We start from the raw sequence: 13,320 nt of genomic DNA, 5'->3' as shown, positions 1-13,320 counted from the left end.
TCAAGTCAGTGAGGCCATCCAACCATCTTATCCTCTGTCATGCCTGTCTCCTCCTGCCTTCAATCTTTCCCAGCATCAGGGGCTTTTCCAATGAGCCAGTTCTTCACATCAGGTGGCCAAAGTGTTGGAGTTTCGGCTTCAGCATCAGTCTTTCCAATGAATATTCAGGACTGATTTCCTTTAGGATGGACTGGTTGGATCTCCTTGCTGTCCAAGGGACTCTCAAGAGTCTTTTCCAACACCACAGTTCAAAACCATCAATTCTTTGGCACTCAGCTTTCTTTATGGTCCAGCTCTCACATCCATACATAACTACTCGACTAGATGGATCTTTGTTGGCAAAGTAATGTCTCTGCTTTTTAATATGCTGTCTAGGTTGGTCATAGCTTTTCTTCCAAGAAGCAAGTGTCTTTTAATTTCATGGCTGCAATCACCATCTGCAGTGATTTTAAGAGCCCAAGAAAATAAAGTCTGTCACTGTTTCCATTGTTTCCCCATCTATTTCCCATGAAGTGATGGGACCAGATGCCATGATCTTAGTTTTTTGAACGTTGAGTTTTAAGCCAACTTTTTCACTCTCCTCTTTTACTTTCGTCAAGAGGCTCTTTAGTTTCTCTTCACTTTCTGCCATAAGGGTGGTGCTATATAATACAGCTTTTAATATAGTTAATTGCTCTGATCCAAAAGAATCATAAAACCTCACTTATCTCTTCCTGAGACTCCCAAATGATTATAGCCTGAACAAAGTTCCCAGATTAAGCCCCCAAGGTACCAGGAAGCCTGGAGCAGCTTCCTAAACTGGCCAGCATGCAACACGCAAGAACTTAACATGCAAGTGTGTAAGAAATGCGGGACTTCCCTGGTGGTCCAGTGGTTAAGAATCTGCCTCACAACGCAGGGGGCACGAGTTCGATTCCTCGTCGGGGAGTTAAGATCCCATATGTGTGTGTATTCAGTCACTCAGTCATGTTCAACTCTTAGCGACTCCATGGACTGTACCCGTCCCCTGCCCCGCCCCCCTCCCCCCCAGGCTCCTCTGTCCATGGGATTTTCCTGGCACAATAATGAAGTGGGTTGCCATTTCCTCCTCCAGGAGAAAGATCCCACATGCTACAGAGCAACCAAGTCCAAGCATCTAGAATGCGCCATAATGAAAGATTCCAAATGACGCAATGAAGATTCTGGCATGCAGCAGCAAAGACCCCATGCAGCCAAATTAATTAATTAATTAACTAAAAATAAAGAAGGAATGAGCTGAAGAACTTACAGGTGAGTCACAAAAGAGAAGGTGTGCTAGGAGCTCTCTGGCTTCTGGGGAGATTCATTTACTTGCCAAAAAGTTGGAGTGTGATGACCTTGAAGAAGGGGAGCGGGGGACAGCTGCCTCCTCCTTTATAATCAGGGGAAATAATATCATCTTTTTTCTCACCTGTGGTGGGGGTACCTGGTTACTCTCATGGGACAATTGATCTGACTCTTAGGGAAACTCAGGCTAACAGAAACAGAGAGTGGTCGAGGGGGAAATAAATCCAGGAAAATGCTGAGAGGTCAGAAGAGAAGGACAGAGTGAGTCCTTGTGATTTTTCATTCATTGAGTGTTTACTGAGTAACTGCTATGTGCCCCAGACTTTGTTGGAAGTTGGAGAGGAGCAATGAACAAAACTTATGTTCTGGTAGGAGAAGACAGACAAGAAACTAACAAGTGAAATATGTTTGTGTCAGACTGTGATAAATGTTACGGAGAAAAATAAATCGAGGAAGGAAGGTGTGAGATTTAAAATCAGGGAGTTAGGAAAAGCCCCACTGAAAATGGTGACATTGGGGAAAGATCTGAGGGAGGGAGGGAAATGGTCACGCCCAAACTGTGTTTTATTTATATTTTAATGGAATAAAATTGCTTTACAATATTGTGTTAGTTTCTGCTGTACAACAAAGTTTATCAGCTCTAAGTATACATACATCCCCTCTCTCTTGAGCTGCCTTCCCATCCCCTCATCCTACCCCTCCAGGTCATCACAAAACATCAGACTGAGCTCCCTGTGCTATGCAGCAGCTTCCAATAACAGGGTTTTCAAGAATGTTCCAGGCAGGGGGGTTAGAAGTGCAAAGGGCAAGGCTGGAGTGAGCAGGGGGAGAGGTGAGTGATGAACAGGGTAAGAGGACTTTGGTTTTTATGCTGAATGCAATTTACACTGAGATCTGAAGGATAAGCCTCGAGGCTCCCAGAGCAGGAACGAGTTTTGACCTCTGGCCCTGGATATAGCTCATTCATTAATTCAACTGTCCCTCTGTCATTCCTTTCCTGAGCACTGAGGGAGGCCCACGTGGCCCTAGGGCTTGTGCTGAGCACTGGAAACTCCAGCTGGGGGAAGAGCGTCCCCTCAGTCCTGCAGGAAGGAAGGCTTTCGGGGTTGGAGGAGATTCTGTCCTGTGTGACTTTGTGCCTTAAGTTTGGGGAATCAGTGGGTGATAAGCTGGGGAGGGGCCACAGGCAGGGAACAGGGGAGGCTGGAAACGGTGAGGCTGGGGAGAAAGCAGAAAGCAGAGACTCCTGCCAATCAGGTTTCTATCTTTTCCGTGGTTTCAGAGGCCCTGTCTCTCTGCTAGCTCTGAGTTCTGGCTCCAGGCTGGGCAGGGGACAGCAGAGTGTGATGGGCCACGACAGGTGGCTTTTCCATGTGACGCTTGTCCGCTGACTGCTCAGTCCTCACTTTTAGAGCAGTTTCCAGAAGTGATGTGAGGGGATAGGCCGGGCAACCTATATATAGTGCTGGGGCCAGGGCTCAGCCTGGGAGGGTCTGTCTGCTCTTCACTGTGCGCCCATCACCCGTGGTGTCCCACGACCTTGCTCTGAGACTGGTGCTTGCTTCTCTTGAGACAAAGCTCTCTGAGCCACCTACAGTTAGGCTTGACCTTGACTGGGCCTCTTGGGAGTCTCTTTTTAGCCAAGATCTCCAGCCAGACCTGTGAGTCCAGGGGTCCTGGTGGGGGATGGTGGCTGGGGATAAGGGGAAGGGGAGGGACAGGGGGACAGGGGCTTGCTGTGAGTCCTGGAGAGGTGAGAGAAGAGGAGAGGGCAGGGACTCTGGAGGATTTGGGGTTGGGGCTGAGGCCAGGGGCCAAGTCAGGGGAAGGACACTTGGGGGTAGGACAGGGTTTGAAAGCCAGCCTCATGTTGAGGAAGGGGGATTGAGCCAGGTCCCTGACAGGGGCTATTTGGGTGGGGTGGAGGGGTGGGCTGGGGCAGATAAATGAGTTGAGGTTGCCTTTGGGCCTGAAAGGGAGTCTCCCTTTCTCCCTTGGCCTGAGCCAGAGTCCCTTTCTGTGTGGGTTGAGAGGCCTCTGGAGGTTGGGCCCGGTCTCGCCTCCCTGACAGACCCCTCCTCCATGCAGGCCCGCCATGTCGGCCGCGCCCGGCCTCCTGCACCAGGAGCTGTCCTGCCCGCTGTGCCTGCAGCTGTTCGACGCGCCCGTAACGGCCGAGTGTGGCCACAGCTTCTGTCGCGCCTGCCTGAGCCGCGTGGCCGGGGAGCCGGCGGAGGACGGCACGGTGCTCTGCCCGAGCTGCCAGGCCCCTACGCGGCCGCAGGCGCTCAGCACCAACCTGCAGCTGGCGCGTCTGGTGGAGGGGCTGGCGCAGGTGCCGCAGGGCCACTGCGAGGAGCACCTGGACCCCCTGAGCATCTACTGCGAGCAGGACCGCGTGCTCGTGTGCGGCGTGTGCGCCTCGCTCGGCTCTCACCGCGGCCACCGCCTGCTGCCGGCCGCCGAAGCCCACGCGCGCCTCAAGGTGCGGGCCCCTCCGGCGGGGGTCGGGGTCGGATGGGATGGTTGGACCGGCCAGGGTCGGGACGATCCGACCTCAACTTCAGGGCCCGGGGCGCCTGGAGATGCCAGGGACGCGGGCGGGGCGGGGCGTCTAGGGAAGATGAGCTGAAGGCGGAGCCTGACGGAGACCAGAGCCTGGAAGAAGCGCTCGGAGACCGGCCTCGGCGAGACGAGCGCGGCCACTGGAGCGCACGCGGGGATGCGAGAGGAGCGCAGCGGCAGAGCCGAGTCTGCCTCGCAGGGGCCCTAGCGGAGGACAGGGTCGGTGCTCGCGGCCCACGCGAACAGGCTCGGCTGCTGGGCGTAGCCCTGGATAAGAAGGGCCTCGCTGTCCGGGACCGCCCCGCTCCTGCTCCCCTGGAGCTGCCAAGCTTGTAATGACCTGACAGTTACCAGATGGAGCCTCACCCAAAGGGACCTGGGAGGCCAAGGCACGCCTGCGCGGGCAACTCTGTGCACAGCCCCGAGTTGGTACCGAGACCCAAGTGCAGGCTGTTTTTGTGTTGGAGCTGGAAGTTCCGAACACCTCCAGCCTCCACACACAGTTGTGCGCGCCCCCTAGGTTTGCCATCTCTGCGGATGCCCAGACACTGGCAAATGGAGACGCAGGCACACGCTGGCTCGCCTGGCGTACGTGTGGCAGATCACACGCATGTAGAGCTACAGGAGTGTATGTGTATACACGGGCCCAGGGAGATATGTCATGAAGCCATTTATAGGGTTGTTGGAAGAATAAACGACAGGTGCAGGGCTTGGCGGAGGCGGGGTCCGGAGGCTTGGAGCAGTCCACCGTCTCTGCGTGGAGAAGCTGCCACTCTCTTCAGGCAGCTGTTGAGAGTCGGGGGCGGGTAATCTTTGCCCATAAATTCAGCGTTGCAAGACACTTCTCCTTGGTCTCCAGACTTCTAGATGGGGTAGACCCCGCCCTTAGGCCCCCCAAATCCTCCAGGGGCCCAGCCTCACCATCCCTCCCGCTCCAGCCTTGCCAGTCCCTTGGGGTGCTGGCTTGTAGTCCCCTAGCCCACTGCAGGAGGCTCCTCCTCCCAGGAGCCCACCCAACCCAGGCTCCCCTCTGCTGGTGACCCCAGAATGCCTATCCTCATCCATCTTTATCTGCAAAAAGAGAAGAGAGTCCATGAAGTGGAACGGGGCACCAGGGAGCCCAGAAGCCTCAAAGGGGCAGGCGGGTTAGGATACAGTCTTTCAGAGTCTGTATCAGTCCATCCTAAGCCCCAGGGAGGGGGTAGCTGGAGGTCTGAAGTAGAGATTCCTGGAAGGAGGGGGAAAAGTGAAAGTGTGTCTGACTCTTTGTGACCCCATAGACAGTAGCCTGCCAGGCTCCTCTGTCCATGGAATTCTCCAGGCAAGAATACTGGAGTGGGTTGCCATTTCCTTCTCCAGGGAATCTTCCCAACCTAGGGATCGAACCCACGACTTCCATGTTGCAGGCGGATTCTTTATCATCCGAGCCACATGATGGACAAGAAACCTGGGGTAGAGCAGAACACCTGGGTCCTTGGGGAGGAAGATGGGTTGGTCCAGAGAATATGTGCCAAGACTCAAGAGTGACTGGATGGGATCTGGTGGGCATCAGGGGACTCACAACCCCCAAAGTCATGTGTCCTCCTCCTGCTTGCCTCAGAGTAGAAGGACACCAGCCTGTTGGTGAGACCCATCATGCACTGTGTCGAGCACTGCTCCCCACACCTCCTCACCATGGGATGTTCCAAGAGCCTTCTCTGTTCAGCCCCTAGCCTCTACGGTGCCATCGTGCTTGGTCCCCACGGCTCAGCTCTGTCACCCATGATGATGGCTCATCTCACATCAGATGGCTGAGAGCCTCCAGGGCTACCCTGCCCAGCAGCAGACAGGGCTGTGGCCCTGGGAGATGTCTGGGGAAGGAGACTGACCTGGCAGCCGGCCGCAGTAGCCCATGGTCCAATTTTGGTGGGGACTCATAGCCAACAGTACTTAGAGGGTCTCCTAGTTTCCTTTAGGGGAGGTGGGGAGGAGGCTGCCAATTTGTCCCCCAAACCATAGGTAAGGTAGGTGGGGGATAACCGTCCCCATTCTGCAAAAGTGGAAAATTGAGGTTGGAAGTCAGGGTGACAGGACTGGAACCGTCTGATTTCAGGGCCGTGCACCTCCCAGCAAACTGTCTTTGGCTGGAGGTATTAGGAACTCCCCTATGCCTGCATTTCAGGATCCCAAACAGACAGACCTAGAGTAGGAGCTGGCCCACAGGTTTGTTTGGTTTGTCCATGCAGAAGACATTGTTTTTAAGCTTTTGGCCATGCTGCACTGCCTGTGGGATCTTAGTTCCTCAACCAGGGATAGAACCTATGCCCCCTGCATTGGCAGCTCCGAGTCTTAACCACTGGACTTCCAGGGAAGTCCCAGAAGACATTTTTATTCAATTGCCTACCCTCAGAACCAGGGAAACCCTGTTGGGTGGCTCAAACAGTAAAGAAACCGCCTGCAATACAGGAGACCTGGGTTTGATCCTTGGGTTGGAAAGAACTCCTGGAGAAGAGAATGGCTCCAGTATTCTTGCCTGGAGAATTTCATGGACAAAGGAGCCTGGTGGGTCCATGGGGTCGCAAAGAGACAGACATGACTGAGCAACTCACACTACACTACTGCCCTCAGAGCCTACAAGTGTGCAGGGAGGCTGGTTAGAGGGTTTTGCTAAGATTCTGCTTTTAGGTATAGGGTGAAGGGCAGGAATAGGGGGAGGCTGCCTGTCTCTTGTACACATCCTCCACTACCCCCTGAAACCCGCTATGTGCCAAGCCCTTACCTCTCCGGGGGAGGGGACCCAACTACATCTGTGATAATCGTCTTCCCAAAGATCTATGCTGAGGGGCTGCCTGCTGGGGGGATGCAATCAGGAAAGACAAGGCTGGGGAGGACTTAATGGAGATAGACAATGGGAAGGGGGGACATTCCAGACCTCAGAACTGGTACTGGCAAGTGCTTGAGACCAGCAAATGTGTTTGGGGCATAAGTTGCCAGCCTGGCTGGAAGAGGAGCTGGCATTGAGGCTGAGCCAGAGGGGGCGGGTTAAGGCGGGGAGGTGTGGGTTTGGTGGGGGAGGTGGGCGGTCGCATCACTTCTTTATATCTGCCCTCCCTCCACCAGACGCAGCTCCCACAGCAGAAGATACAGCTGCAGGAGGCTTGTATGCGGAAGGAGAAGAGTGTGGCCCTGCTGGAGCATCAGCTGCTGGAAGTGGAGGTGAGGGACTCGTCCCAGCAGAGCCCAGGGACTGGGGGTCCAGGCTGGGGGTCCCCAGCCAAATGCTCTTTCCTGTCTGCCCCCCCAGGAGACGGTGCGTCAGTTCAGGGGGGCAGTGGGGGAACAACTGGGCAAGATGCGTTTGTTCCTGGCTGCCCTGGAGGGCTCCTTGGACCGTGAAGCTGAGCGAGTGCGGGGTGAGGCGGGGGTCGCCTTGCGGCGGGAGCTGGGGAGCCTGAACTCTTACCTGGAACAGCTGCGGCAGATGGAGAAGGTGCTGGAGGAGGTGGCAGACAAGCCGCAGACAGAGTTCCTCATGGTGAGCATTGGATGGCTTCCCTCTGCCCCTCAGCCAGGGTTTAGGCTTTGGAGACCTCATTCCGTTGTCACATAGGGAGCCCGAGGTACAGAGACAGGCAAGGATGAGCCAGCGTCACATACCAAGGAGGGGTGAGCCCCAGGATGGCCCTTCTGGTTGTTTAGGTGGGGCACTGCCCAAGGACGCTGTATCTAAGGGGGCATCATTCGTATCAGGGACTTTGTAGGTCTGCATTTTTATTAGGACACTTTTTTATCAGGTGGAATTAGTTTCTTGAGGAAGGGTGTATTTTTTCTAATTCACGCCACAGTAAAGGGCTAGGGGTGGCCTTTAATTCTGGGTTTCTTTTGTCTTTTCTGATTCTTCCTGACCCCACACCCAGCATTTCTGTGTTCTGCCCCAGCTTCAGAAGCCCCCAGTGTCCCCCCTGCCTGCTCACCTCCATTCTCTCTTTCTCTCATTCCAGAAATACTGCCTGGTGACCAGCAGGTGAGATCAACCTGGCCCTGCCCCCTTTCCCATCTTGCCCTTGTCTGCCAGGGACACTGGCTGGTTCACCCTCTCCTCCCATTCAGTCCACTGGGATTCCCCTGCACTTTGTGTGGATATGAACTTGACCTGTCTTTCTCCTCAGGGACCTCCCAGACCACTGCTGGAGACAGATGTGGGCAGGGATACAGGCATCACTCAGTGCTGCTGTTGGGGGCTGGGGGTGGGAGTGGGGGTGGTGGCGGGGCCAGGCTTTCCAAAGGTGTGCACGTTAGAGCTGGATGCTGAAGGAGTGAACAGGCTTCCCAGGTGGTGCTGGCGGTAAAGAACCCACCAGACGTGGATTTGATCCCTGGGTTGGAAAGATCCCCTGGAGGAGGGCATGGCAACCCACTCCAATATTCTTGCCTAGAGAATCCCATGGACAGAGGAGGCTGGTGGGCTACTGTCCATAGGGTTGCAAAAAGTCAGACATGGCTGAAGCGACATAGCATGCAAGTAAAGAGTTGGTGGAAGAGCATTGGAGGCAGAGGGAACAGCAAGTGCAGACTGCTAAGAGGAAGTGAAGATGAAGCTGGTGTGGCTGGAGGGGGCCAAACTGTGAAGAGGGGAGGAGCTGGACCTTATCCCAAGAGAAGGCTTTGAAAAAATACTGGTAAAATATACATGGGCTTCCCTGGTGGCTTAGTGGTAAAGAATCTGCTTGCCAATGCAGGAGACATGGGTTCAATCCCTGGGTCAGGAAGATCCCCTGGAGGAGGAAATGGCAACTCACTCCAGTATTCTTGCCTGGAAAATCCCATGGACTAACCCTAACCCTACCCCAGTTCAATTCAGTTGCTCAGTTGTGTCCATCTTTGTAACCCCAGGGACTGCAGCAAGCCAGGTTTCCCTATCTATCACCAACTCCTGGAGCTTGTTCAAACTCATGTCCATTGAGTCCGTGATGCCATCCAACCATCTCATCCTCTGTCATCCCCTTCTCCTCCTGCCTTCAATCTTTCCCAGCATCAGTGTTTTTTTTTCCCAATGAATCAGTTCTTTGCATCAGGTAGCCAAAGTATTGGAGTTTCAGCTTCAGCATCAGTCCTTCCAATGAATATTTAGGACTGATTTCCTTTAGGACTGGCTGGTTTGATCTTGTTGGACATGACTTAGAGACTAAACAATAAAAACAACAAAATATAATGTAAAATTTACCATTTTAACCTTTTTTTTTTTTTTTTTTGGACTCACTGTGTGGCTTCCAGGGTCTTAGTTTCCTGACCAGGGATCAGCAGTGAAAGGGCACAGTCCTAACCACTGGGCTGCCAGGAAATTCCCCATTTTAACCTTTTTTTTTTTTTAGGGTACATTTTAAGTTCAGTGGCATTAAGTACATTCACATTACTGTGTAACTATCACCACCATCCATCTCCACACCTTTTTTATCTTTCCAAACAAATGAAAACAGAAGAGCTTTAAACCAGGGTATGATGGGGGAGGGGCACATCCTGGAACTTGACCACAGCTCCTTCCTCCTGTCTTCTAGCTACTGCCCCTTGCCCTCCTCCTACTCTGTGCCTCTCCCAGGGAGTCCCTTCACCGACCCTTCCTCCCCTCTCCCCACCCCCAGGCTGCAGAAGATCCTGGCAGAGTCACCACCACCTGCCCGTCTGGACATCCAGCTGCCCATCATCTCAGATGACTTCAAATTCCAGGTGTGGAGGAAGATGTTCCGGGCTCTGATGCCAGGTACTGGGAGGGGCCCAGGGTGGGCTTGTGCTTGTGATGCTGTGGTTGATGGGAGGCCCCAGCCACATACAGAGAGGCCTCTCAATCCCAACTGGGGAGATCACCCTAGAAGGTGCCCACTGCCCCTTTCCCTCGGGGTTAGCACTCTTGTAACCTGTGCTCAGAGAAGGCCTTTAAAGCACATGGGGTTTTCGGGGGGCTGACTGACATGGAGAGGGCACTGGTTTTTTTTTTTTGGCCGTGCCACTGGATCTTAGCTGGGCATAAAGGCTCTTCCATCTTCACTGTGGCATGTGGAGTCTTTAGTTCCTGGCTGTAGGATTTAGTTCTCCAACCAGGGATCAAACCTCAGGCACCCTGCATTGGGAGTGCAGAATCTTAGCCACTGGACCACCAGGGAAGTCCTGACAGTAAGTCCTGCTTACTGAAAGAATGCTGCTGCCGGCAGCAGGGGAAGCTGGGGCCTGGGTCTGAGCCTTGCAAGACCCATGGACCTGCCCTGCCCCTGCTGTGCCCCACAAGTGGGGATGATACGCCCTGCTCACTGGGAGCTGAGGACCTGCGGAGCTGGAACCCTGGGGTCAGACACTGACTCTGGCCTCTGGCCCGGGAGACCCAAGGGCTTTTTCTCTGCAAGAGCTAGAGCCCATTGGGGAGCTAGAGCTCCAGCAGATATATACCCGGCCTCACTGGGGGGAATGGAGGGACCTCTGCTTTAGCCAAGAGAAGACTAAGGCCCAGAGACTGGTCAAACCTGACTTGGTCACACAGCCGGGTGAGGTTGAGACTAGCTTAGGACCAGGCTTCCTGACTATCTCCTGCTCTAAGGCCTTAGATGGTGAGTGCCACGGCCTTGTATCCACTTAGTCCTCCCCACAACCCTGGAAGGAGGGAATTATGGCCTCATTTTACAGCTGAACAAACTGAAGCCCTGAGAGGTGTGGCCTTTGGCCCGAGTCAGGAAGCGGAGGCGGGGCTCACTGCCCAGAGATGCTGGGAGGATGAGAGGAGCTGCGCCCCCAACAGGCGGGTTGGGAGAAGGCGCTCAGGGAAGCCCATCCGCCGGGTCTGACTCGCTTCCTTTCGGTGGCAGCGCTGCAGGAGCTGACCTTTGACCCGAGCACGGCCCACCCGAGCCTGGTGCTGTCCAATTCGGGCCGCCGCGTGGAGTGCTCGGAGCAAAAGGCGCCGCCAGCCGGAGAGGACCCCCGCCAGTTCGACAAGGCGGTGGCGGTGGTGACGCACCAGCTGCTCTCCGAGGGCGAGCACTACTGGGAGGTGGAGGTGGGCGACAAGCCGCGCTGGGCGCTGGGCGTGATCGGCGCCCAGGCCGGTCGCCGCGGCCGGCTGCAAGCGGTGCCCTCGCAGGGGCTCTGGCTGCTCGGGCTGCGCGACGGCAAGATCCTGGAGGCTCACGTCGAAGCCAAGGAACCGCGCGCGCTGCGCACCCCAGAGAGGCGGCCCACGCGCATTGGCATCTACCTGAGCTTCGGCGACGGCGTCCTCTCCTTCTACGACGCCAGCGACCCCGACGCGCTGGAGCTGCTCTTCGCCTTCCATGAGCGCCTGCCGGGGCCAGTGTACCCCTTCTTCGACGTGTGCTGGCACGACAAGGGCAAAAATGCGCAGCCGCTGCTGCTCGTGGGGCCCGACGTCGGCGGCGGCTCCGGCTCGGGCTCGGAGGCTTGAGCTGCCGGTCGGGTTCGGGGAGGGGTGGGGGGCCCTGCCGGCCTGGTCGGGGTCCCGGGGTTGAAGTCAGGGCGGAGGGGGTTGGGGACGGGACTCCAAACGTTCTGAGAAGTTGGGGGTTGGCATGTGCAGGGGACAGCCAGCCAGGGGTTGGGGTGGTGATGGGAAGGGGAGACCTGAAGTCAGGTCAGTGGAGAAACTCTAGCTGGCGAACCTGGGAACACCAGCGATCAGGCAAGAAGCTGAGATTGAGGAAGGTCAGGGGGCCTGGGGAGGAGGGAGGGGAGGAGCTCGAGAACTCTGTGGGAGTCAGGAGGCCCGGAAGCCTCCCGCTCCTTTCCGCCTTGGAGGGCCTCCGAAGTCAGGTCTGGTCTCACCAGGCAAGAGGCCGTCCACTGGGGTGATTCTCCAACTGGAGCATATGCACCAAGGTCACCTTTTCAGAGCACCTCGGAATGCCTTGGCTAAAGCCCAGAGGGCAGAATTTCTGGTTCAGTACGTCAGGGGTGGGTCAAAAGTGGGCCTTTCTAGCAAGTCCTCAGGGGCCGCTGATGCTGCCTCTCACAAGCTGGATCACACCTGAAGCGTTGCCAACTCAGCCGGCCTTCTGTTCAGTCAGCTTGCTCTTACACAGAGTTATCACAAAGCTGTCAGCCATGATGCGTAGAAAACCCAAAATACGTTCCTCCAGGCCACAGCCATTTAAAAACTGTCAGAGCCCGTGTGCCAAAGTGCTTCAGTTGTGTCCGACTCTTTGCGACCCTGTGGACTGCAGCCCGCCAGGCTCCTCTGTCCATAGGATTCTCCAGGCAAGAATACTGGAGTGGGTTGCCACACCCTCATGCAGGGGATCTTCCTGACCCAGGGATCGGACCTGCGTCTCCTGCATTGGCAGGCGGGCTCTTCACCACTAGTGCCACCTGGGAAGCCAGAGCCTTTGCTGGGTGAATAAACTGACCCCCCACTTATTGCCCTTTGCCTCCGGATTATGTTGACTGAGTGTCTCAGGTGTGGAGGACACCATCCCCTCAGTTGCCAACCAAGAGAAAGAGCCTGATGCTAGCCCTGCCCTGGGCCCTGCTGCTTGTGAAGGAGAGGAAGCCCCCATCTTATCACCCTCCCTCCCTGAGTTGCTTCCTTAAGTGTGAACATTTTTTTAGGCCTTTGGGTCTAAAAGAACCACTGAAGCCAAGAGTGGGAGCCCCTCTTCCCTGGAGGGAGACGCTTTGGGGGTTCAGGCAGGTGGGACTGCTGCCCCTCCCATCCTAAGGAAGGATGAAGGCCTGGGCCATTTCCTATCACCAGTGGGGTCGCTACTGCTGCTGCTGTGTGAGGTCTGGGACCCTCTGGCAACTGACGCCAGTGTGGGAATTTTCTGGGGGTGGAGGGGAGAGGAAGGTGTAGGGTAAGAAAGGATCTGGCTGGGGGTGCGCCCCTGGCTGCGTCTCCAAGAGGAAGGCCTGTTGCGCCCTGGCTCTGGGACACAAGAGAGAATTCATCTGAGAAGCTCTTTCTTGTTAGAAAATAAAACTGTTAAGTGAAGGGATGATTCGTTGATGGTCAAATCCAGCAGTGTGAATAAACGTGATTACAGTCTGACTCCTTCCTAATTAAATCTGTGTCAGGAGACGACTGACGTATTGCTAGGCAGTATGGGTGACCCAGATGATAAAGAATTTTTGTCTGCAGTTCTAGAGAACAGGGTTTGATACCTGGGTTGGGAAGATCCCCTGGAGAAGGGAATGGTAACCCATTCCAGTATTCTTGTCTGGAGAATCCCATGGACAGAGGAGCCTGGTGGGCTGCAGTCCACGGGGTCACAAAGAGTTGGACACAACTGAGTGACTACACTTTCACTTCCTTTCATGGGGGCTTCTCCAGTGGCTCGGGGTAAAGAATCTGCCTGCCTATGCAGGAGTTGCGAGTTTGATCCCGGGGTCAGGAAGATCCCCTGCAGAAGGAAATGGCAACCCTCTCCAATATTCTTGCTTGGGAAATCCCATGGACAGAGGAGCCTGGCAGGC

At 55.3% G+C, this 13,320-nt stretch overlaps 1 protein-coding gene across 1 annotated transcript; it reads left to right on the top strand.

Moving 5' to 3' along the window:
• The first annotated feature begins 2,724 nt into the window (after positions 1-2,724).
• TRIM72 (tripartite motif containing 72) lies at positions 2,725-12,895 on the top strand. The gene is made up of 7 exons (XM_052635982.1): positions 2,725-2,966; positions 3,394-3,790; positions 6,970-7,065; positions 7,154-7,384; positions 7,851-7,873; positions 9,489-9,607; positions 10,701-12,895. The coding sequence occupies exons 2-7, from the start codon at positions 3,401-3,403 to the stop codon at positions 11,294-11,296; spliced, it is 1,455 nt and encodes a 484-aa protein (XP_052491942.1). The 5' UTR covers positions 2,725-2,966; positions 3,394-3,400; the 3' UTR covers positions 11,297-12,895.
• Positions 12,896-13,320: the final 425 nt, after the last annotated feature.

This window comes from Budorcas taxicolor, chromosome 2 (genome assembly GCF_023091745.1).
Source record: "Budorcas taxicolor isolate Tak-1 chromosome 2, Takin1.1, whole genome shotgun sequence".
In the NCBI taxonomy this organism is placed as follows: Eukaryota; Metazoa; Chordata; class Mammalia; order Artiodactyla; family Bovidae; genus Budorcas; species Budorcas taxicolor.
The sequence above is the reverse complement of the archived record's forward strand: the minus strand, read 5'-3'. Positions and strand labels throughout refer to the sequence as shown.